The sequence below is a fragment of the Melopsittacus undulatus genome, chromosome 9 (assembly GCF_012275295.1).
Source record: "Melopsittacus undulatus isolate bMelUnd1 chromosome 9, bMelUnd1.mat.Z, whole genome shotgun sequence".
Classification (NCBI taxonomy): domain Eukaryota; kingdom Metazoa; phylum Chordata; class Aves; order Psittaciformes; family Psittaculidae; genus Melopsittacus; species Melopsittacus undulatus.
The window spans coordinates 740907-765559 of NC_047535.1; the positions used below are offsets into that span (position 1 = coordinate 740907).

General features: G+C 55.7%; 1 protein-coding gene and 1 non-coding gene across 2 annotated transcripts in view; one reads left to right on the forward strand and one right to left on the reverse strand.

Moving 5' to 3' along the window:
- Positions 1 to 23961, reverse strand: part of ADAMTS7 (ADAM metallopeptidase with thrombospondin type 1 motif 7) — a 37471-nt gene extending 13510 nt beyond the window's left edge. The window contains exons 1-18 of the mRNA XM_034066381.1: positions 23869 to 23961; positions 22955 to 23307; positions 21663 to 21834; positions 19478 to 19674; positions 18420 to 18503; positions 17681 to 17805; positions 16571 to 16720; positions 15684 to 15827; positions 12310 to 12454; positions 12078 to 12170; positions 11116 to 11261; positions 8696 to 8865; positions 8389 to 8522; positions 7577 to 7697; positions 6901 to 7145; positions 3931 to 4072; positions 2372 to 2498; positions 1391 to 1604 (exon numbers count right to left, since the gene is read on the reverse strand). Of these exons, the coding sequence (XP_033922272.1) occupies positions 1391 to 1604; positions 2372 to 2498; positions 3931 to 4072; positions 6901 to 7145; positions 7577 to 7697; positions 8389 to 8522; positions 8696 to 8865; positions 11116 to 11261; positions 12078 to 12170; positions 12310 to 12454; positions 15684 to 15827; positions 16571 to 16720; positions 17681 to 17805; positions 18420 to 18503; positions 19478 to 19674; positions 21663 to 21834; positions 22955 to 23307; positions 23869 to 23950 (2844 nt within the window). The 5' untranslated portion in view covers positions 23951 to 23961. The remainder of the gene's footprint in view (positions 1 to 1390; positions 1605 to 2371; positions 2499 to 3930; positions 4073 to 6900; positions 7146 to 7576; positions 7698 to 8388; positions 8523 to 8695; positions 8866 to 11115; positions 11262 to 12077; positions 12171 to 12309; positions 12455 to 15683; positions 15828 to 16570; positions 16721 to 17680; positions 17806 to 18419; positions 18504 to 19477; positions 19675 to 21662; positions 21835 to 22954; positions 23308 to 23868) is intronic.
- A 534-nt stretch (positions 23962 to 24495) lies between these two features.
- On the forward strand, positions 24496 to 24568 carry TRNAK-CUU (transfer RNA lysine (anticodon CUU)). The gene has a single exon. It is a non-coding gene; the product is annotated as a tRNA-Lys (tRNA).
- The last annotated feature ends 85 nt before the right edge of the window (positions 24569 to 24653 follow it).

The following is a 24653-nucleotide window of genomic DNA, read 5'->3' on the forward strand; positions in this document are numbered from 1 at the left end:
CTCTGCTCAGCCACTGGGACCTGCCCCACTCCCTGTGCCTGTCTGATGGGTGTCCACCCATGGCACATCTCCATCAGGTAGTGGCTGTGCAGAGGCATCACTGCAGGTTGCATGGAGGCACATGGTCCTGCCAGCAGACAGATGCCCCTGTCTGTGTATTGATGGACAGCAAATAGCACTCCTGGTTGCACTTTGGCACGTCCATGAAGCTGGGTGTGCATTGCTTTAGGGTCCATTTAAAGGCACCAGGGGCCAGTGGAAGCCCTTTGTTGAGCTACCCAGACCTCAAATAACCCTTTAGGCTTTGCAGGCTGCCCAGGCGCTGCTGGTGCCAGACACAGGTCTGCAAGTGGGGAGAGAGCAACAGCCCCATTATCATCACTGCACAGAGAACCGTGCTGGGAGGCTCCCAGGCCCTCATGTTTCTGGTACTGGTGGGACTGGAGGAGGAGCAGGGCTCTCACTTGAAGTGGAAACAGGGCAGAAACCCCCAACATCTCAGGATGCAGCACATTGCCTTGCACACAGATCCATCAGTGGTGGCTTGTGCTGGCTCTGTGCTGCCTCAGCCCTGCAATTGTGGCTTGGGGACCCTAGGAAAACACTGCTCACCAGCTCCTGTTTAACCTTCAGTTTGCTGCTCCCATCTGACTCCCTTGGTTTCTTAGCAACAAGCTCCCTTCCCAGGCTCACGTTTGGATCCTGGTGTTTGCCTTCACACCGAGTCTTTGGCAGCTTCTGCTTAGCTCAGCAGTGGTAACTTTATGGTTAAACCCTCATCCTGTGGCTAAGCTGACCCACAGCCATACAGGAATAAAGGAAGGCTGCCTGGGGTGTCCCAGGGCTGTGGGGTTTTATACATGGGGCTTTTGGGCCTTCTCTCTTTCATAAGAAGGTGTTGCAAAACGTGGGGTGCCCCCATCATTCCCTGGCAGCATCACTGAGGGGTCCCTGCCTGACCACCCCTGCAGCAGATGCACACACATCGCGCTGCACCCAGATCCCAGCTTGCCCTAGGCAAGAAATATGTGTAAGGCTTCTGCCGAAACAGAGGGGAGAGCTGTGGTGCTGGAAAACACAGGGAAGGGTTGGGAGCCTCTTGTTTCTGCCCTCCTTGCACCAAAAGCACTGAGCGTGGCCATCACCCTGACTGGGGGAGCAGTGAGGTATGGAGGTGATGGGGCAGAGGCAAGCAGCCCGGTGCTCCTTCCTCGATCCAAGACCTCCCCATGCAATGGAATTCCCATCCCTACACCATGAGCCCATGGAAACACATCCATGAATCCTCCCATCACTCCCAGACAGGCTGAGGATGGGGATGTGTGGGGGCACTTTGTCCCCATCTCCCACCAGCTCTGCAAGACACGAAGCCCCCCCCGCTCCTCCTCACCTGGGACCAGTTCCCCACAGCCCACTGGGAGGGACATGGGATGTGCTGGGGACAGGGAGCAGTGGCGTCCGGCTTGGCCAGGTGCTGGCAGTCCGTGTGCTGCAGGGCCCTCTGCTCGTCCAGCCCCACACTCTGGATGCACAGCACCGTCCTCTTCATCAGCCCCGTGTGCCCGCAGGTGATGGAGCATTCCTGCCATTCCCCGACCCACCACCTGCAGCATGGGAAGGGAAACTGAGCCAGGAGGTGCCCGGGATGCACATGGGGCCATGGGGGATTCATTGTGATCCCAAGGGCAGTTTGTGCTCCAGCCCAAGGACAGGGGACAGAGACTGAGAGGCAGGGATCATAGAATCATGGACTCAACCAGGTTGGAAAAGCCCTTCAAGCTCATCCAGTCCAACCACTCCCCAGCCCTGCCAAGGCCACCACTGCCCCATGGCACTGAGGCCTCATCCCCATGGGGTGTGAACCCTTGCAGGGCCGGTGCCTGCAGCCCTGTTCCAATGCTGAGCACCCTGTGGGGCAGGAATTGTTCCTCAGCTCCATCTAAACCTGCCCTGGTGCAGCTTGAGGCCGGTTCCTCTTGTCCCATCCCTTGTTACTTAGAAGAGACTGACCCCACCTCACTGCAAGCTCCTGTCAGGGACCTGTCGGGAGCAATAAGGTCCTGTCTGAGCCTCCCTCACACTCAATGGATCAGCTCCAGTGTTGGGCCAGGAGATGTTTATCCACATGGGAGATGCTCTGCCTGGACGATGCTTTCCCATGTGGGCAAGAACACACTGTGGTGATTGGGCAAGCACAGGGATCTGCTCTCCTGGACCAACGCAGGGTCTGGGATCCATTCTCAAGCATAAGGAGAGGTGCAAACCACTGCACACATCCTGCTGCCATGCGGTGTGGCAGCCACCGGGGTCCACACTCTGGTCACCCCTTTGGACATCAATGCCTGGCATAGAAGGCTCAAGGGCCGCAGACCTGGCTGGGCAGGGCTCCTCGCTGCATGTGCGCTGCTGGTCATCGGGCCGGGTGAGTGCATCGCAGTGCTGCTCCTCCACGATGCCCGACAGCTTCTCCACACAGTGCACGACCTGGCGCTGTACCCCTGTGGGCACAGGGACATCAGAGAGGGCACCCATACACACACACACCCATGTACACACACACCCATGCACACACACACACACACACACCTGGCGCTGCACCCCTGTGGGCACAGAGGGGCATCAGGGAGGGCACCCATACACACACACACACCCATACACACACACACACACCCATGCACACACACACACACCCACCCCTGGTGCTGCACCCCTGCGGCACAGAGGGGCATCAGAGCGGGCACCCAGCACCCCTGCCAGCGGGAGACAGGGCACCCATGCACACACACACACCCATGTACACACACACACACTGAGGCTGTGTCCCCATAGGAGCCAGCTGGCAGCAGCACCCCTCTTTCTGGCTGTTTCTGCCCCAGCTCGTGGATAAACCACTGCCAAAGCCTCATGTCCCATCCGCAGTGCTTACATGGTGACACTTCCCCTCAATGCGCTGCCTGCTTCTGGCCTCCCTCTTGCAGCACATACTTGACCCTGACTTGGAGAGCTGCAGCTCTTCACCACTGCCAACAGCTGGGACTGATGCAACCCTGCTGACACTGATGAGTTGGGCTGGGGCTCAAGCTCTTGAGAGCTTATAGGGCCAGTGGGGCTGGAGCCCTGGGGCTGGTCCCATAGCGTCAGCTCAGTCTCAGCTCCCACCATCAGCCAGCACAGGGAGAGGGGCTCAGCCACCTGCCCTGTGCTTCCCTCCTGTTCTGGAAGCCAAACCGTGCACAGGAAAGCTGGTTTGAAATGAAACAAGCACCCTCAGCTCCCATCCTCCTCCCCTCCCCACACTGCAGGGCCCATGCAAACCCACAGCAATAAATCCAAGCATAAATGCACACAAAACACAGCTCCTGCTGCACTGCAACCCTCCTGCTCCAAGCTGGAATCCACCCCTATATCCCAGGAGCAGGCAGGAAGCCTCTCCCAGCACTGTGCTACCTAGAAAGTGTCCTTGGATTCCCTTTTGTCAGCATTAGCAGCTCTTGAGGAAGCACTCGCTGGTCCAAGCCTCCCCTCTTGCAGTGTGCTAGGATCAGCCCCCTCCATTGGCCACCCCAAAAGCTGCCCTGTGGGGTGGGATGGGGGGAACACAAGTGTCTGACACCATGGGTCAGTGCAGGAGCTCAATGCTCTGCATGCACCAGGCACCCTCCCACATTTCTCCCCATAAACCCCTGTAAATGATCCCCCCTGGAGAGCCCCAGCCAGGCAGGAGCCCTTCCATGGACTTCTCTAAAGCTCCTTTGTCTCCATCACCCTGACGCTAAGGAACACCCGGCACAGTAACAGGACACCGAGGCAAGGGGTCCCGGCCCCGCAGCGCGGTGGTGGTGATGCCTTTTTATCCCCTCATCCAAGACCTCCTGGAGCCACAGACACAGGAATCCCAAAGGCATCCCCATGACCGGGATCCGGACTCACCAGTGCCACACGTGGCAGTGCATGTGGTCCAGGAGCCGAAGCGCCAGAGGAACTCGGGCTGCTCGATGTCGTTCTCGCTGTCCGTGGGGCGCTGGATGGTGTACTGGTACCGCACACCCGGGTTGGTCTCCTGGAACAGCAGCTGGGGGGAGGATGGGGGTCAGGAGGTGCTGCAGGACCTGCACCCCATCAATGGGGTCAGCCAATGGCAGGAGCAGGGGAGGAGCAGAGGACCTTGGGCTTGGGCAGTGGCAGGTGATCATCACACACAGTGAGGACACTGAGGACCACCACTGAGGTCTCCCTGATGAAGGATTCCCCTGTAAACCCTGCTCAGTCCCATTGATGCATCCAGCTCCATCCAAGGACCTTCTCAAGGCTGAGCATGGTGAAGGGCTGGGGATGGCCACACATCCTGTTCTCCATCCCTTTCCCTGCAGCCAGCCAGCCTTTCCCTGCATTCCTGCCCCCAGGCTGCAGCTGTGGGGCAGGAATGACCCTCCTGGAGGCCAGGAGGATGCTGAACAACATCTGCCTCTCCATAACCCCCCATGAGCTCTCCAGCATGGGATGGTACAGCTGGAGGGAGGCTCTGACTGCCCCCAGCCCCATGTGCTGGGCTGAAAGGGGCTGGTCCAGATGGATGGACACAGGTGAACATCAGTCCCTGTGTCCTTTGGGATGGCAGCATGAGTCTAGCCCAGAGGAGGACTCCAATCTCCTCACCTCCATGTGTCCCAGGGAGCAAACCCCAGTGATGGCTGAAGACAGCACACATCTGAATCCCTGATTGCCCCAACTTGAAGCAGGTTCCTGCTGCTCTCAACACCCACGACGGCTCCTGCAGTTGACAGATCCTGCCCAAGCACCTCCTGCACCCGCTCCCAAAGGCTGGGAGTTTATCCATGTTTTTCTTAGCCTGAGCGCTCCCATTATTGCCAAAGCTTTGTTGTTGTTGGAGCTGTGGCAGGAGCCAGGGCTTCTTTCCAAACCTCTCCGTGAATATTGAAACGTCTGTCAGAAGGTTTTAATTAGCTTATGAATCCCAGAAAGTGGGTGCTGAGCACGGCAGCATTCCCAGCACCAGCAGCATCCCAGCACCAGCAGCATCCCAGCACCAGCAGCATCCCAGCACCAGCAGCATCCCAGCACCAGCAGCATCCCAGCACCAGCAGCATCCCAGCACCAGCAGCATCCCAGCACCAGCAGCATCCCAGCACCAGCAGCATCCCAGCACCAGCAGCACTCCCAGCACCAGCAGCACTCCCAGCACCAGCAGCACTCCCAGCACCAGCAGCACTCCCAGCACCAGCAGCACTCCCAGCACCAGCAGCATCCCAGCACCAGCAGCATCCCAGCACCGGCAGCATCCCAGCACCGGCAGCATCCCAGCACCGGCAGCACTCCCAGCACCAGCAGCACTCCCAGCACCAGCAGCATCCCAGCACCAGCAGCACTCCCAGCACCAGCAGCACTCCCAGCACCAGCAGCACTCCCAGCACCAGCAGCACTCCCAGCACCAGCAGCACTCCCAGCACCAGCAGCACTCCCAGCACCAGCAGCATCCCAGCACCACCAGCACTCCCAGCACCACCAGCACTCCCAGCACCAGCAGCCCTTGGCAGCAGACGAGCCCAGCATCCTGCTCACATTTCACCCTGTGCCTCTGCTGAAAGACAAGTGAGAGGCAAAGACTTTGGCTGCTCAATGTGGCCAAGCTCCAGGGTGAGCTTGTGTGAAAGGGCTGATGCTGATGACAACAGGGAATGGCTTGAACCTGCCCAAGAGAGGGGAGACTGAGCTGAGCTCTGAGGCAGAAGCTGTTCCCTGGGAGGGTGCTGAGGCGCTGGCACAGGGTGCCCAGAGAAGCTGTGGCTGCCCCATCCCTGGCAGTGCTCAAGGCCAGGTTGGACACAGGGGCTTGGAGCAGCTGCTCCAGTGGAAGGGGTTGGAGCTGGAGGAGCTTTAAGGTCCCCTCCAACCCAAACCATTCCCTGGATTCTGTTGGCCCCATTAACAGGCAGATCCCTCACCCTTGACCACTGCAGTGGCCATTCCCAAAGGAAGGAATTGCAGAGTCACTGCACTGCGCTGCCATCCCACTACCCCCACCCTGCATTTATAACCCCTGCAAAGCTCATTGAAACATAAAGCCAGGCTGAAAAGTGATTCCCCAGGCAACCCTTTTCCATGGATACAAGGTGAAAATGAAGAGAGTGGGATTAGGTTCCCAAATAAAGCCATTTCCAGGGAAGCTCCAGAGCTGCGGCTGCTGCAGTGCAGGAGGGGATTAGCAACAGGCGAGTTGGGCTCATATGAAAAGCATTCACAGGATGCACCAGGTGGGAGTTCAAGCAGGGAAGGGGCTCAGAGCAGCTGCCCAAGCTTGGGAAAGCAATTTTGCCTTCAGGAACCATGAGCAGCTTCTCAGCTGCAGGAAGCAAATGTGCAGAAAGAGTCAAACTGGAAATTCATGGATTTCAGAGGATTTTAAATGATCCTTTTGGAGTTTTACCTTCTGCCTCAAGGGCTTTTGTGAGGCATCAGAAACTGACCTGCTCACCCATGTGTGGGCCATGGAGCATCACCCCATGGGCTGAGCTCTCATAGGAGCACAGCACTGCTGATGGAGCCGCTGTAACCACAACAGCTCCCAGCTCTCATCACCTCCAGCCCTGCCAGAAGCACCGCAGGCTCTTCCCCTGCTCTTGATAAGATATGGGAAAGGCCTCAGGAAATGGCTCTATCCTATGTAAATACCTTGAGGAATGCTGCAAAGGGGACAATGAGTGGGCTGGAAACACTCCCTGGGCAGCAGCGTGTGCTTGGCTGCTCCCAAAGCTGGCTCCCAAGGAGATACACCCTCAGATGGCAGGGGAGTGCATGATGGACAATGGGAAGGCAGGAGATCCATCAGCTCTGTCCCCTTCCCACTGTGCATCCCAACCACCAGCATCACCCACAGTGTACCTGGATCCACACAGGCTCCACCGTGGGCCCTGGAGAGGTGAGGTTCTCCCAGTTTCCTGTCCTCTTATAGGTGAAGGTGGTTCCTGCTACCCTGTAGTCCCCATTCCACTGGATGGTCCAGCCTCCATTCAGGAAATACTTCTCCGGGTCCTCGCTCCGCAGTGCCAGAAAATTCCCAGCTTCTGCAACTTCTTCAATCCGGATCTCACGGGCTCCAACAGGGATAATCCCAATATCAACATAACCTGGGAATGGAACCAAGTCAAAGACATGGCCTTTAGGTGGGTCCTAGCATCCCCTGGGTGCCAGCATCATGCCAATCCATACATCTCTGTAAGGCACCAGCAGGCACTGAGCCTGGTTGGTTCCCTGCTAGGAGAGCCCATTGCAGAGTGAGGCATTTCCCACATGGCAAAGGCATTTACCACACCTTGATCATGTCCTTGTCAACACACAAAACCCTATAAACACCCCCAGACCAGCTCCAGCATGCACAGATTTGGTTTCAGGCATTTAGACACCCAAGGAGCAACAAGTGGAATGCCAACACCACATCTCTCCATGCTGCTGCTTGGGTCTTACCCCATCACAGGTGGGAAGCTGGGATGCAAACAGCAGCAGGGAGCCTGGCTGGGTGCGGAACACAGTGTGTTGGGGATGGAGTGAGTGCCCTTACCCAGCCCCTCAGTGTCCTCGAAGGTCTTCTGGACGGTGTGGCACGTGGAGCCGTCCCCATGGCACACACCGCACCGATCCTCCACCGCGTTCGAGTCGATCTCATAGTCACAGCCCACATTCTGCAAAGGGAACCCCATCAGCACCCACTCCCATTGACAGCCACCAGCGAGGGACAGGGGGACCAGGCTTGGTCCTCATGGTGGCAAATAAAGAGCATGGGATGGGCAGTGATACAGCCGCGTCGGCTGCAGTGTGGGTTTGTCCAGCATATCCTCATGGTCCTGCTGCCCTGTTCATGCACAGTGAGGATCATAAGGATCATGTTTTTACCTTCTCCTACCCAAGTTCCTGGGCAGAAGGGCCTGTCAGCAGGTTATGTGCTCAGTCAAGGTGGGAAAGCCCCTTGGTCCTCGGCCCTGCTAGCTCTGTTTCGAAACCCTTCCCAAACCCCTTTTCTATGTTCTGCTAAAACTCACTACACCTCATGCCAAGTGATGGAATCACAGAATCATGGACCAGTTTGGGTTGGAAGGAACCATAAAGTACATCCAATTCCAAGCCCCTGTGTCCAACCTGGCCTTGGTTGTGCTCTATTTCCTTGAGGCCAGCACAGAGATGAAATAAATCCATGCCATGGATCCCATGGAAATAAGGAGACTTTGGAAGTGGTGAATGACAAAACAAGTCAGCTCAGCCCATCACTGTGCATGAGCGGGATGATGGTGCTCACCTAAGGGATGGGTAACAGCATCCACCTGCATTTCCTGAGCCCGGGGGGTCCTCGGGCTCCCTCCCCAGTGTGGTACCCACCTTGCAGATGCCGTTGATGCAGAGGTCACGGCTGGCATTCATCTCATAGCATGGTGTCCCATCAATGACTGCATCCCGCAGCTTCTCTGCAAAGTACTCGTGCTCGGGGCGGCAGTGCAGCTCGCAGGGGTTAACTGGGGACACAGCAGGCAGGAACTAAACCCCAGCAGCCGGGGCCATAGCCACAGACATAACCCAGAGCTGCAAGCCCAGACATAGCATACAATGAGGTGTAAACACACTGCAGGGCAAAGCCTGGATGTGAACGGCAAAGTCAAGCCCTGAGCAAGACTCTGTCCCCACTCACTGTTGTTGGGCACCGGTGTCCACTTGTAGAACTTCCCTTTGTAGAGCATGGGGTTGAACTGGCTGCACTGGACCTGGCGGAAGGAGGGTTTGTCCGGGGGGCACAGCCTGACGTTGCAGATCCGGAACCGCTTCCGCTCCCCCAGGCAGTACCTGCCCCCATACTTTGGCCTGGCCATGGGGAAGAGGGAAAGTCAGAGTCACAGAGGGTGTGGGTTGGAAGGGACCTTAAAGCTGATCCGGTTCCAACCCCTTCCACTGGAGCAGCTGCTCCAAGCCCCTGTGTCCAACCTGGCCTTGAGCACTGCCAGGGATGGCAGCTTCTCTGGGCACCCTGTGCCAGCGCCTCAGCACCCTCACAGGGAACAGCTTCTGCCTCAGAGCTCAGCTCAGTCTCCCCTCTCTTGGGCAGGTTCAAGCTGTTGCCCCTGTCCTACCAATAAAGACCTACCACACACAAGGGGAAGCTCCCTCTTCACTCACAGCTAAGGGAGGCTGGTTTTGTACCCGCTGCTAAAGTCTGGTCAAGCCTGAACCCACCTGCAGTCAGCAGGGAGCTCTCCCAGCTATAACCCACCCATGGCCCTGCTGCAGTGCTCATGGCTGTGAACCCAGCATCCACTCCAGGGGGGTCCCCAAAGCACAGAGCAAGCTTGGAACACATGGAAGCCATGGCCTATGTCCTTCTTTAAGTCAGAAATAACACTAGGTTTTCCTCAGATGCCAATGGGCTCCCAAAGCACTGTTGCTGCCTCCTGATGCCTTTCCCTTCTGCCACAGCACTCGCCACGGCCACATCCCCATGACCAGATGAACATTACTTGGCCCTGATCTGCAGGGTCTGGGCACACTTTGCTGAGCAGAATAAGGTTAATCATTACTTTAGGGCTGTGTTTCCATGTCCTGCCCAAGGAAATGCCTGCAGGAGGAGCCTGCCCAGCCACACATTTGTTCACTCCATCCAAAAGGCAAAGCTGAAGACTCAGCAGCAGCAGCCAAAGCAAACATCTGCCCAGGGCCATTCTGCTGCTTCCAGTGTTTGCTCTCCTGCCCACCCGCAGCTGTGTTTGAAGCACTCCATCAACCACAATGGCCCTTCTGCCACTGAACTCATGTCAAACACTAACCCAGCCCTTGACCTGGGGCCGAGGTGACACAGTGCTTCTGACACAGCCTGACAGCATGTGCTGAAAACAAGGCACCCAGGGAAGAGAAAGCACATCTGGGCTCTCAACAGAGCCTGCTCCAGTAGCCTGCATTGTGCCTCAAGCCATTGAAACACTACTGCCAGTGGAACCATGCTCAGAACTCCTTTTCTCTCCCATCCAAGGGGAGAAAAACACTCTGACAGCCAGGGCTTTGGCTGAATGCAATGCAACAGAGATTTGGGACCAAGGGGGCATATGGGGCACCCTAAAAACCCTGGGATGGACCAGGCGGCTCCTTCATCCCTGCCTGGATGCTTCCAGTGCTGGCTGTGGGCAGCAGGCTGGGTGGAGGCCGGGCACACACCAGAATCCCTCCTGGAATGCAATGGGGTGATAAACAGCAGCAGGATTTGTCCAAAGGGCTCTGAGTCAGGCTCAAAGAACGACTGCTTTTCTTTCCTGTCACTGAAGGACACTGGGTATGTTTTGTATCTGGAAGCAGGAGTCTTTGCTCTTTGTCTGAGTCATATTGCAACTGCTCTCTGCCTGCAGGAGTGACTTCTAAGTGGAAGGAGAAAGAGCAACTGCCCTTCCAGAAGCTTCCATTGCCCAGTGGTGGGATAACCTTGGAATGCTCATAGCACTTCAAAAGCACATCATTCAGACCAATAACTGCATAATCACAGAATCCCAGCCTGGTTTGGGTTGGAAGGGACCTTAAAGCTCCTCCAGCTCCAACCCCTTCCACTGGAGCAGCTGCTCCAAGCCCCTGTGTCCAACCTGGCCTTGAGCACTGCCAGGGATGGGGCAGCCACAGCTTCTCTGGGCACCCTGTGCCAGCGCCTCAGCACCCTCACAGGGAACAGCTTCTGCCTCAGAGCTCAGCTCAGTCTCCCCTCGGGCAGGTTCAAGCCATTCCCCTTGGCCTGTCCCTACATCCCTTGTCCCAATCCCCTCTCCAGGTTTCCTGCAGCCCCTTTAGGCACTGGAGCTGCTCTCAGGTCTCCCCTTCAGGAGCCTTCTCTTGTCCAGGCTGCCCCAGCCCAGCTCTCTCAGCCTGGCTCCAGAGCAGAGCTGCTCCAGCCCTTGCAGCATCCCCATGGCCTCCTCTGGATTCATCCCAGCAGCTCCACATCCCTCTGGTGCTGGACACAGGACTGCAGGGCGATCTCCCAGGGCAGAGCAGGGGTTTTGCCATGCTTCATGGGGTGATAAGGAAGCATTGGGTTCCTCTCCTAAACCAGGTCCCATGGAGGGGCACAGGCTCACTTACGTGGGGCTGCTGCACTGCCTCTCTGCGCTCTGCACACCAGCACCGCAGCTGCGGGAACAGGCAGCCCAGGAGCTCCAGGAGCTCCAGCCACCATTGATGGCATCGGGACGGAAGCCCACGGGCACACACTCGCCATTGAAGCACCACTGCCAAGGGACAGAAAACAGGGTTTAGGGATGTGATAACTGATGCTGAGTCAGAGAGCCTGGTTACAGGGAGCACAGCACCCATGTTCCCCCAGGAGCATCCATGCTTCATTCACATGGAGGTACCTGGGGTCAGCTGGGATCTGCCAGAGCCTGGCACACTGTGAGCAATGGGGAATCAGAGGTGTTGGGCTGTTTTGAGGGTTTATCTGAGGGAACACAGCCAAAACTGCCCTTGGACCCCTCAGCCCAGAGGGGGCAACCAGCAAGGCACAGGCAAAGCAGTGGTGTCACAAGGAGCATCTGAACCCGTGGCCATTCCTGGTTCTCTGGGGCCAGTGGAGGATACACTGAACCTAACCATGAGAGACATCCACAGCTGGTTTTGTACCCCTGTGGTTTCATGCTACCTTGGGCAGGAAAACCCTGTTCCAGAGGAGCAACGTGCGGCAGCTCCGATGCAGGGTTGCTGTGGGACATCATCACCCATGCAAGGGTGACCAGCGCTGGCTGCAGACACCTGGTCCCCTCCACACCCCATGCAGCACCCACTGAGCTGTCATGGGTGCTCCTGGACCCTCCACACCCCGGATGTGGGACAGACCCTTCCCCTGTAGGGTACAAGCTCTGCAGGTGAGCACCCACCACTGCAGCAGGCGCAGAGCAGGACGAGCCTTGTGCCATGGTAATGAACTGCAGGTTCCCCCTTCTCAAGGTGTTTTCAGCTCCCCCATATCAATGGGGTTTGGGCAGAGCAGGGGCAGTGGCTGAGCCCATCCCTGTGTGCAGGACCAGGGGGTCTCTGCTCCCCATTACCTTGTTCTCCCCGCATGCTGTGCCATCAACAGCAGCATCCAGCTTGGAGTGGCACGTGTTCCCCACCGTGCACCACAGTGTGTTGCAGACAGTCTGCAGGAGAACAGGACATGGTTACAGCAACAGCATCAGCATCCAGTTAACTTGCAGGGAGAGGACACAAAGCCCCCATCCTCAGAGGGGCCTCAGAGCTGCTCCAGCCCCTGTTACATGGGGGGGACCCACAGCTTACATCCATGTCATCGCAGAAGGTGGAGTAGGCTCCGTACTGCAGCCGGCACTGGTGGCCCACATCATAGAGCACACCCGGGGGTACCAAGGGGTAGTCCAGCACCTGACGGGCTGGGGGGTCATCCAGGCACAGCCCCCAGCCCCGGCTGAAAGACAGAGGTCACAGCAGCATCACCACCAGCCCCGCACACCTGTAGCAGTGCTCCAGCAGTGGCTAATGGGGGACCCAAACACCTCATTCATGCCCCATCACCATGAGGAGCAGTTAGTAATACTGCTGCTATGAGCCCGGCTCTCAAACCAACCCCAGGGCTGCTCCAGAACACGAGTGGGCACTTGGGGTACCTGTTCCCAGAGCGATCACCCCACAGGCTCTGGGAATAGAGGGTTATGGGGAAGGCAAAGGCAGCAGCAGCTTCCCCATGCAGCTGCCAGGCCAGTGCCCTGCACCTTCCCCTTTTCCCCTCTGAGATGCCTGTCAGAGAGCCAGAAATACCATTTTTCCTTGGAATAACCCCCTGGGTTTGTGCTCTGGGAACAGAGCTCAGCCAGGACTCCCCTTTCACAGCTCAAGGGAAGAGTTCTGCTGAGCTAACACTTCCCTGCTCAGAAGCAGATGCTGTCCCTGTGTTCATACATCACCCTGACCCCAGAAGCATCCCCCAGATGCCACAACCCACATGTCAATGCCCTGCTGATAGAAATGAAGTTGATTGCCAGCAGCAAGACCCATTCACCCTCCTATCTGCGGCTGCAAGCTGTGCTCACACTGTGCTGGACAGGACAGCAAAGGGATATCCCATTGGAGCCAGGCTGTGCAGGGACAGCCCTGCATGGGGCTCTCTGCTCCGAGTGCTTTTGCTATGATACCTCACAAACACACAAGAAGCTGTCTCTGGTTTAGCTTTCAGTGTGGATCCAACAAGCTTGTTTCCAGCAAGGCAGAGCCCCTGGTGAGCCTTCCGCAGCAGATTACATTACTTGGGCTTGTTGGGATTGGGAACGGGTTTAAGTGAATGTGAAACATGATTCTCTTTTAACCCAAATCAGCAACACAGAAACAAGGGTCAGCAGCACAGCTGAGCTCCTGCTTGGGGTGCTGGCAGCCCCAGCAGAACCAGCAACCCCTCCTCCCTTCCCATCCCACCCCAGTGAAGTCCACACTGGTAAACAGCTCACTTGGCTGGGGACAGCTTGTAAAATACCTTGGATTGCTTTATAAGCAGCTTCCCTGTTGGAAAAATCCGATTGCTTTCAGCAGTCCAGGGGCTTGGAAGTCTCTGTTCCACACTCACAACAGGGGGAGCATCCTTCCTATCCCAGGCAGGTTGGATGGGGCTTGGAGCAGCTGCTCCAGAGGAAGGTGTCCCTGCCTGGGGCAGGGGTTGGAGCAGAAGGAGCTTTAATATCCCTTCCAACCCAAACCATTCCATGGTTCTATGACACTGGTGTCCCTCAGGACGAGCTCACCTATTCGGGTACTAGCACACGGGATGATGCACATCACCCCCAAACCACCACAACCCTCCTGGTCCTCTGATCTGCTGCTTTGAGTCACTTTCTGTCTCATCCCAGCTTATGGGACACATCTCTGTCCCAGCATGGGGGGTGATTTAGATCTGCTGTCAGCTCTCCAGTGCTATGTTCAGCATCTATTTCTTCATTAAATGTTTTACAATCATCCTACTGGTGCCTTCCATTGGCCAAAACACATTTCTGAGCCAGCAAAACCTGGCAGGGGTTTCCCTGTGGCTTGGCAGGGTATGCAGTAAACCACAGTGCACTGAAACCATGCAGGCTCTGCCTGCTTCAGCCGCTCCGTAATGAGCCGGTGATGGAGGGGATGGCAGGATGATTAAACCTCCATATGGGAGGATGTGCAGCTACAGCTGAGAGCAGGATTAACATTCCAAAAGCTCTCGGAGAACTGGAGGAAGGGTCCAAAGAGCCAGGATGGAATTCAATAAAAACACAGTGGAGTTTGGGAAGAATCAGCTGCACAAACAGGGAATCTGGCAGAACCCAAAGCAGGGAACACCAGTCATCCCCAGGCTCCAGGGAGCGGTGGGAAGGAGCCCATGGAAGGATGATGGGAGCAAACCAGCAGCACTGTGCAAAGGGGCTGAAAACCTGGTTGTGTGGTGTGGAGAGAAGGCTGAAGGGAGATGAGACAACCTGCAGCTGTGCCAAGGCTGCTGCTGAGATGAAGGGAGGCTGCTCAACGCCACTGCAGGGCATCCATGAGACACTGCATCCTGTTCCATAAGGGTATTCCACCAGCCAGGCTGTGAAAGAGCTCATGTCAGTGTGAGGGTGGACAGCAATGAGCCCACAGCATCTTCTGACTCCTGCGAGGGTTAGAGGGGAAACCATGGAACGCCAAAAAGGGCTCAAAGATGCTCAAAAGCGCTTGTAAAATAATAAACTTGTATAATAATCAGCATCATCTGAGTGCAATTTCTGTCTTCAAACGCAAGGTCCCTTCCAAGCACATCCAGCAACCCCAGGTCAGCTGGGTCTCATTTGTTGGCTCATTCCTTCCCATTCTCCTGCCAACAGCCTATTATAAGGCACTCATGTCTGTGCTGGCAATGAGCCTCTCCCTTGCCTGGGGGATGTCACAGCCGGTGGAAGATGCCTGCCAGGATCAAGGAAGAGCTGCCCCTTCTTTGGGGACAAAGAGACCCAAACCCAAGCAGGGAAGCATCCAGCTGCTCCCTTTCTTCCCCCTCGCAGCCCAAGGTTATCGCAAGCAGGAAATGCTTAACTCCAAAGTGAAGGTTAAAGCAGAAGGCCAAGAACACTGAATATGAGAAAGCTCCATTCCCCCTGCATGGAGCCAGGCCCACATGTTCCGGGATGGGATCTGGAAGCAGAGCTCAGCCCCAGGCAGCCTCCCCATGGTCCTCACCCAGCTCTGCCCACCGCTGTTTCTCACTGATGCTCTCACTGTTTTCCTGTAGCAAGGAAGGAAACCAATTCCCCAGTGCAAGCCACTGGCTGAGGATCGGACATCTCTGGGCTGTGTTCCTAGGAACTCCATAACAACAGCCTGAAAACCCAGGCACGGGGTGCTAAAAATAAACAAGCGCACAGAAGGATCTGGCTCAGGCTCCTTTCCTCACGTGGTGCCTCCTGAATCCATGCAAACATCAGCTGCAGAGCAGAGGAAACTGCATGGAGCAGCAGAGAAACCTCTGCCTCAAGCCCTGTCCCACTGCCCAAACACTCGTGATGCTGCTGTGTCCAAACCCATCCTTCACAGCAAGCCCTGAGCCAACCAAGGGAGACAAAAGCATCCCGTGGGTCAGACCCCAGCCCTGAGCCATCCCCAGCATCCCTGTGAGTGAGGAAGAAGAGGAAGGGAGGACTTACTCGAGGAATCGTGTGATGTACTCGCGGCTGCAGCGGGACCAGGTGAGTGGGGACGTGTCATACAGGAGCTGTGGAGACATGATGAAAGGTCTTTTCCCAACTGGCTCACAGTCATTGCTGCTTCCATCATGCTGAATCCCAAAACTGTGTAAGAGCACAGCCCCACAAAGGAGAGGTGAGCCGCACGCCGCTACAACCCCACAGCATCTCTGCTCCCAGCACGACACCCAGCGCCGGACACCACAAACCATCCCAGCTCCTCGGTCACTGACACTGTCCCTGGCTGTGTGATAGCAGGGACACTGCTCTGACCTCTGTCCCATGCTTTGAGTTCAGCTGTCTTGGTGAAAACTCAGCCAAGCACAAAGTAATGGGGACACGGAACGAGATCGGGTTCATTAAACTGACTGGGTATTGTGTTTTACCATACAAAGTACTTGGAGCAAGCTGCTGTAGTGGGAGGTGTCCCTGCCTGCAGCAGGAGGTTGGAACTGGATGAGTTTTAGGGCTCCTCCCAACCCAAACCACTCTTTGACTCTGTAATTCTATATTATTTACTATGATGTACAAGTGATCTGGTCAAAATGTAACTGAAATTACAGCAAACAAATTTCTGTTGCTGATTCTATGAGCAGGTCCTATCTTAAAGCTTCTCAATGGGAAACCTTCCTCCCCAAAACCTTCAGAATCAGCAAATTCCCCAAACCTGGAGCAACCAAACCCTTAAATCTGAAGCGAAACCCCCCAGGAGAGCTCTCATGGATGCAGGTTTGCACCAGGGAGGAACCTCATGGCAACCTCCTCCCACCTTCCACCCCTGCCTTCTCGAGCCCTGAGTGAGCAGCGCAGAGGACGGAGGCCAGAGGAGGAGGAGGAAGCTGTGGTACCTGTGTCCGAGCTCATGGGCCACGGTGAAGGCCAGCGGCAGCCCCGTGTCCTCGTTGATGTTGCAGCTCCGGTGGGGCTGGCACATCCCGGCCACGTGCGACAGCCCCAGGGTCTCACAGGGTCTGTTCATCGCTGCGCAGATGTCCTTCCTTGGGGGACCAACACAGACACAGAGCACAGGGGGTTGAGGGGGGCAGGAGCATGGGATGCATCCCAGCCCATGAGGAAGATACATGGACAAGGGCCAAACAGAAGTGAGAATGGAGACATCCAACGTCTTTCCGCAATGGAAAGATTTACGACCTTTCCCTTCCCCTTTACTCTCCCAGTCTCCCTGGCTTATTATGAAGCCTGATTAATGGGAAGTGCTAGCCAGCCTGGCTACGTTATCCCATTGTGTAAATAAAGCTGATGCTGGGAATAATGAAGCAATTACTACATTGCTTGGAGAAGCACATCCCAGGAGTGCTGTGATCCAGGGCAGGGCAGCTCCAGCCACCCAGGAAGAGCAACCCCATTGAAGTGCAGGGCCTTAAGTGCTTTATTTCTGCTACAAAGCAAACTGCCTTAAGAAGATAAAACCGTTGTGGGTTGTGAATCATCACACAAACCACCAGGATACATCCGGCAGCCAAGTCCCTACAGCCTGAAACCATCCAACTGCTTTTCTTTGACTGCAAGGTGTCAAAACTTGGCCAGAGGTATGAATTCCTGTGAGCTTCATGGGAGGTTAGGGGCCTCCTCAGAGGCTGCTCTGCCAACCTGCATTAGCCTCCAAGGGAAAAAGGAGAGTTAATCCCTATGTACATCTCCTGACAGGATCCAGCCGTTCTTGGCCTTGGCAACAGGGCAATGGGGAAAACCTGGTTTGGAAACCTCCACTTCTACTCGACTGGAGCTGTCTCCAGGTTTAAACCTGAGATGTGAGACCAGTTCCAGCACTAGGACCAGGCTACCTTCAAATTTCATGTTACACATCTGGTGTGCAAGTGTCCAGGCAGGGCTTAGGCATGGAGAGCAAGTTTGCACTGAGAGGTCCCCCTGCCTGCAGATGTTTCTAGCTGCCAGAATAACACCTACAGCATAAAATCAGCACATGGGCACAGTACCTTGTGAGCAGGACTGCGACGTCGTGATGCAGGGGATGGGAATCTCCTTTGACATTGATGCTCTTCTGCCATTTGCAAAAGCTTTTCAAGGTGTTGTCTGCATGGTGGGAGATCTTCAGATCCTCCTGCCAATGTAAATAAGTCTGCTGTGATATTGGTGCTGGATCCGTCTGGGGTTTAGGATGCAGTGGGGAAGGGTCTGATTTCAGACTCAGCAGGGTGGAATTGGGAGTAACTGGCATCCAGATGGAATTGCTCCATGTTTATGTTGTAGGCTGGGTGGGAATACAGTGCTGGGTGGGATATGGACCCTTTCTGCTTTTTTGTCATCTGTATTTCAACCAAACCATTAAATCATCTGGTAATGGGGGTTAAGAAACACTGCAGGAAAATATCCCATCCTGCCTGATGGTGAAGGATGCAGCTGGGAGCCCATCTGAGTGGCATTGGGATCCCCGAGAGCCCCAGTGCACCTGGGAGCACAAACATCCAGTGACTCACATCCCCTGCTACCGGTGGCAATGCTGAGTTACTAGGAATTATACTGGGAATCAGACTTGGGAGCTCCTCTGGCTGCAGCCCACAAGGACAAGCAAGGCACAGGCACCTGCATTTCTCTTACACAAACTCATACAGGCCATGAAGACAGTGCAAGAGAGAGGTTTTGGCTTTCAAGGCCAGCTCCCAGCACACCCAGCCTGGCTGCCAGGCTCAGTGAGTCACTGTGTTTTCTCCTTACCTCTTCCTCCTCCAGCAGGATGAGTCGCACTATGGCAATGTTGATGGGGTTCCCGATGCTGGCGTGGTGGAACAACCCTGCCACCTGCAAGAGCCAAAGACATAAAGCCTGAAGGGAAGACCTGGCCCCGTGTCACTGCTGGGAAGGACTGCAGGGGAGCACAGCTCGAGGGGAAGCCACTGAATGTTGCTGACATTCCCCAAAACAAGAGCAGATGCAGACCTGGACCAAAGCATTTGGAGTGTGATGAAACCAGTACAAAACTGATCTGATCTGGGTAGCACATTGAAACTCAACCAGCAATGCCTGGGGGAACACCTCTGCCTTCACTGATGGAGGTGTTTAACACCTCAAAGAAAGCCTCACCTCCCTGGGTGCCTTCATCAACCCAGAAACAAGGGGTGTTTCTGAGGTCCTTTGCCCCATCCCACCCTCTTTCCTGGCCACCAACCAAAGCTCTCTTCTGAAATGCAAATAGGTGCTACCACAGCGCAGCAGAACAAACAGACTGAACCAACTCACACGGATTTATAGGTTTCTTTTATGGCACAGCAAGTCCTTACAGATTCCCAGTGGAGACCCCCACAGTCTGGTTCTCCTTCCCTTAACCATCCTAAGTGGCACCTTCCCAGGAATGTTGTTCCTGCCTCTCCTGCTAACCAGGCTAGTGCCAGCACTGGATCCCTCTGCGGGCATGGCCAGCCCTGAGTGCAAGGGACTCCGAGCCTAAGCTCCCAGGTCCCTGTGGGTTTCTCCTGCTGTAAGGAGGTTTCCTTATCTCGCAGAGGGTCATGGGTGGCCCTCATACAGGTTTCGGGATGGTTTCAGCTTCATCCCTGTGCCCAAGTCCCCCTGCACTGAGATACTGGCCTCGGGCTCACTGACACCAACCCATGGGATGCAGCACTGAGCACTGCACTGGTGGGAATGGCCTGGCTGGAGACAGGGTTGCTGAGGTCCCACCAGGGATGAGTCCTGGCAAGCGCAGTGCTCTTTATGTCTCACAACCACATCCCCGAGGAGCCAGTGTCTGGGCCATGGGGAGGAGCAGGACTCACCATGTTCATCACGGTCAGCACGTACTTCTCGATGCTCTCGCTCCCATGGTATTCTATCATCTTGGTGTCTGCCACCACCAGCGTTTCCACCCACTTCTCCTTGCTGATGGAGCGCTGCTTTATCCTTCTCCTCCTGTGCTGCTTCTGTTCCCATCTTTCCCTCCTCTTCTCAGACCTCTCCAGGCTTTCCTGGGATTCTGAGGGATCAAAGGAGGAAAAAGACTTTGTTTTTTTGATAAAATGGTTGGAATTTTGCTAAAACATCATCAAGAGATACCACAAACCACTTAGAAACAGCCCCCAGTGCTTGTGACTGTCACCCCAGGCAGAGACAGCTCCCCAGTACAATATGCTCTGCATCCCCAACACTGAACTGATGCCTTGAGCCAGATCCCGAGGATCATCAGTATCCTGGGCAGGCTGGGGTGTTACAGCACCGCACAGATCCCTCCAGCTACACGGAGACTGAACTCTGCTCCTTCCCATAGATAAACAAGGGGAACATTCACGGGGCTGAAGAGGACCGGAGGAGAGCTCGGATGCTCCTCACGCACACCAGCAACTGGGAATTCTCAAGCAGAGACTTTTCCTGTGACACTGCTCCAAGATCAAGGTCAGGGTCAGCCCCAAGCTGGGTAAAGGCTTTACAAACCACATCCCACACAGTGGGAATTGCTTTTATGACCAGTTTCTATGGGCTCAGCCTTACTTTAACAATGGACTTTTACATTTTATGGACTATACTGTACGTTAGCAGTGAAAGAGACTTTTATCCCCCAGCCTGAAAAATCCCAACTATCTCGATAATGTGATGCACTAATACCACAGTGACAGCTTAATCACAACAGCTTCCTTGGAGCTTGTTCCCATTGTGTCCTTCGCTGCTAAGCTGCCAGCCAGGACGTGAAGGTACTGCAGAGAATGGGGCAGAGGGCTCCAGGGGTCCCAGGGAGGCATTTTCCCTTTGAGGTCCCTCTTAAACCCTTGCCCAGCTGCACACACAGCCTGCCCTCGGTATTGACAGAAGCTAAATAACACCTAACAGCCTAACACCAGCTGGCTGCATGGTGCTCTGCAAAGAAACCCAGCAATCCATCACACAAAACAAAAGGTTTGCAGTAATTAAAGCCCTGCAGACTTCTGGTTTCCTGCCCAGGGCACACTCCACATCCACTCTGCTAGCCCAGACTGCAAAAGGGATTCACACAGGCTCTATTGTACCCAGTGAAATTCATTTACCATGAATAGACTTCAAAGTCTAGAAGGAGCCCTTATGATTGTTACCATAGATTAAATAATAAACTTAGATTAACAGAAGAATGCCTGAAAATAACCTGGTTACAGTGAAACCAAACCCCCTTTTCTGACAGCAGAGAGCTCTAAGAAACATGCAAGCTAAGATGCTCTGTGTGAAGATGCAGCTCCACTGATGCAGATGGGGAGTAAAGCACCCGTGAGCTGCTGGGGATGCACTGAATTCCTCAGTACTTGAAGTCTTGGCTTTGGGAGTCTCTCCAACCCATCTGCTGCAGACAGAGGAGCAGGAACCAGCACGAACCCTCTGCCCCACACAGCCTGCCTCTGGGGCAGCGACCGGGTTTCACTCCCACAGTGCAAGGCCCCAGCAGTCAGAAACCAGTGTGTGCAAGGAAATGAAAACAAACCCTCTGCACAGCACGGGAGGCATTGAGCAGCCCCAGGAGGAGATAAGAACGAGAGGCCTGAGGGTCAGCATGGGCTGAGTCTTGTATGTGACAAATGTAAGCAACACAGAAAATGGGCAGGATAAAACAACACCAAGCCTGTGTGCAGTGATGCCCATAGCTCGTGGGTGAGCCCTCCCATGGTAGAACAGCGTGTGGAAGGGCTGCATTGGCACCCATGGGCCATGGGGCTGTTCCCCATGAGCAGCTCCAGCCTGTCGGACACTCACCCACCAGCAGCATCTTGGTGGTTCACTATTTTGGGCTGAGGGTTTTCCTTCTTGCCAGCCTACGTGGCAAAGGGAACCCCCAGCAAAACTCAGACTAAGAGCCATGAGTGTCACTGATGGATGCTGGAGGTTGAGATGGGAGCTGAATGTCAGGTCTAATGAGTCTGTGGAGGTGATGCAGTGGATTTAGGCTTGGACCTGCTCTCTTTATGTATGAGGTGCTTCAGAGCTGCAAGAGGAAGGGGATCTTACCCTGCACACCACAGGTCTCCTGTGGAGCTGGTGGCCTCCTGCCTGGCTCTGCCCCCAGCTCGGGTGCCTGGCGCTTGTATATCCTGTGGGGCTGTGCTCCTCCATCCTCCTGAAGGCTGCTGGACACCGGCTCGATGAAGTAGTCCTCATCCATGAGCCGGAACACACCTTTCTGGCAGGGAGAGACAGAGTCACTATGAAGCTGTCTGCATCTAGCACAGACCCACATGAAGAACCTGGAATGGGAGAGAGCTTACAACTGGTGTTATGGCTATTTTAAGCTCTAAACTCCCAGACAAAAGAGAATAAACCAGCATGGAGTAATTGGTAAGACAGGAAAAAGCTGTGAGCAAGCATTGCACCAACAGAGGTGTTTCCTGAGCAGAACCTCCTCAGATACAGCTGGTTGCTTCGGGCCTTTTGCAGCACCACTTTCCTGCCACAGAGCCATGGGGATTTCAGACTGGGGAGAGAAGGTTTAAAGTGACTTCAGGCTGAGTTCTGCTCACCATTTATGGGCCACAGACCCTCTCACAACCTTGTGCTGATGCCTTTAGCGAGTGAACAACTTCTGCTTCATAAAAACCAATCCTAATCCCCAACACCTGCGCGATACTGTCCATTTTCAACACACTTTACAGACCTCAGTGATGGTGTTCACCAAACACCACCATGAATGGGTGTTTTCAAGTGACACAATATATGGATGGCAAATTATTCAGTAAGTAACTTCTTTTTTTGCTCTCCTGTGTTTAATTCACAAAGAGGAGTTTAATTCTGGATGAGCTTTAAGGTCTCTTCAACCCAAACCAATCTGGGATTCTATGGTTTAAGTCATGGATTTCCCTGGCAAAGCACTGACACAACAGCCTTACTTGGGAAGTCAGTCCAGCTTTCAGCCAGACTCCAAACCCATCTGCAGTGGAACAGGGCAGTGGAGGTGCTCACAAAGCATGAAGTGGTTTCCCTGCACATGAGCTGTGCGATCTAAATACCCAGCACCTTGCTCTCAATGTGTTCCTCATCATCCCACATTTAGTACTGGAAGGCAGAGGTGAAATGGGAATTGCTCTTTGGGAATTCGATCACAAGCAAGTAAACACTCCCAGAGAGTTCCCAAACCGCTGGAATCCATGGGAAATGTACAGTCAGCTCATCCACAGCTGCACCAAACCTCCGGGATCCTCATCCCCACTCACTGCTGTCGGGAGGAGCTTTGCTATTGCTTTCAGCAGCAAAAAGGTTTTCCCCCAGTGTCTGCTCTATCCTATGGAGGAGGGATCTGTACTCACCAGCCCATCGCAGGTGCTGAGTGCGGCCGGACCTCCCTGTAACACCCGGCTCCGAACCTCCCCGATCATATGGCAGGAGTTGTAGGTGTGAGGCTGTATCTTGGCGCTGGCAATGCCCCCGAATCGCCTCTCGGTGACGAATCCGGGGGCCAGGAGGTTGTTGTTGAGGCTCAGGTTGAACTTCAGGGGTTGTCCTTTGTAATGCAGTTCATAGAAGGCAGGAAACGTGCTCCTGGAGGAAGGGGACCTGCGGTGGAGGGCTCGGTGGGACAGGTCATAGGACAGGAAGGAGCCGCTCTCGTCCACCTTGATGGGATGAACGATGTCGCTGCTGGAGTACAGCGGAGTGGGCTCTGGGGAGGAAGGGGTCCTGTGGTTACCTTTGGGTTCATCACCCCTCACGCTGAACCCCGGGACAGCCCAGTGGGGTCTGGTACCCACACAGCAGCTGGACCTGGTAACTGGTGTCCCATGCCGCCGGGGGGGCACAGGCAGAGCCCCACAGCCTTGGGGCGCATGGACCCCGCTGTGTCCGGGCCGGGCTCCCTGGGATAGGGTGCGGGTCAGCGCTGGGGAGGATGGAGACGGATAACGGGGGTCCCGCAGCTCTCGTTTCCACACGCACATTCCCTTTGTTCCGTTACAGCCGCGGGTTGAAAGAACCCAATCCCCCCAACCAAACCCCCCCAGAACCCCAAATCCCGGCTTGAAACGGCGTTTGGAACCCGGTCCTTGGGGATAAGCATCCCCCGGCACTGAGCACTGCCCCGGTTGGGTAAAAGCGAGCGAACCGCTGGGTTCCCTGCCCAGCCAACCACTGTGAACCGCGGAGAGCACCGGGGGCTGCCCCGCACCGGCGGCCATCCCCGCGCATCCCATCCCGTCCCGTCCCGTTCCGTTCCCCCGCTCCGGACCTGTCCGCTCCATGCCCGTTCCCGGTTGCGCGGCCAGCGCCAGCGCCGCGGCGAGGCTGAGGAGCGCGGCCGGGGCCGGCATCGCTGCTCGGTGCGGCGGGGCTGGGGCTGGGGCTCGCCGGTAACGGGGGGCGGTGAGCGCCGGCAGCGGCTCCGCCTCTCCGGGGGTGTGAGGCTCCAGGCACCGCGGCACTGCGGCGCCCCCTGGCGGACACCGTGAGCAGCTCCCTCACGGAGCAGCGTGGTCGGAGAACGGGAAACGGAGCCGGGAGTGCGGCTCCCCCCGTGGCGGCTGTGCGCATGCGCGTGTTAATTACCTTAATTACATTACCCAGAGATAATGAGCTGGCAATGGAGAAGAGAAGTGATTTAGTGCTAATGCAGTAACCCCTAAGGGGCAGCGGGCGGCGCTGCCTGTCCCCCGGCGCTCCCAGGAGAGGCTGTACCCGCTGCCGCCGGCCCCCGGCCATGAGATCGCTTAATTAATAACTTAATTAATAACTTAAATATGCAAATGAGCCTTGCGCCCCCCCCCGCGAGCACGCCCCCTGGCGGCCGCACTGGCGAACAGCAGCGCTCAGGGAGGCTGAGCGCCAGAGCAGCATGCAGGCAGCAGCCTGCAACAGCGCCCGGCTAGCTCAGTCGGTAGAGCATGGGACTCTTAATCCCAGGGTCGTGGGTTCGAGCCCCACGTTGGGCGCATTCCTTTTTCCTCCGTTTTAACGCCTTTTTTCCTCCCCTTCGCCGTTTTAACGTCCCCGCAGCCAAACTCGGACAGCCAAACC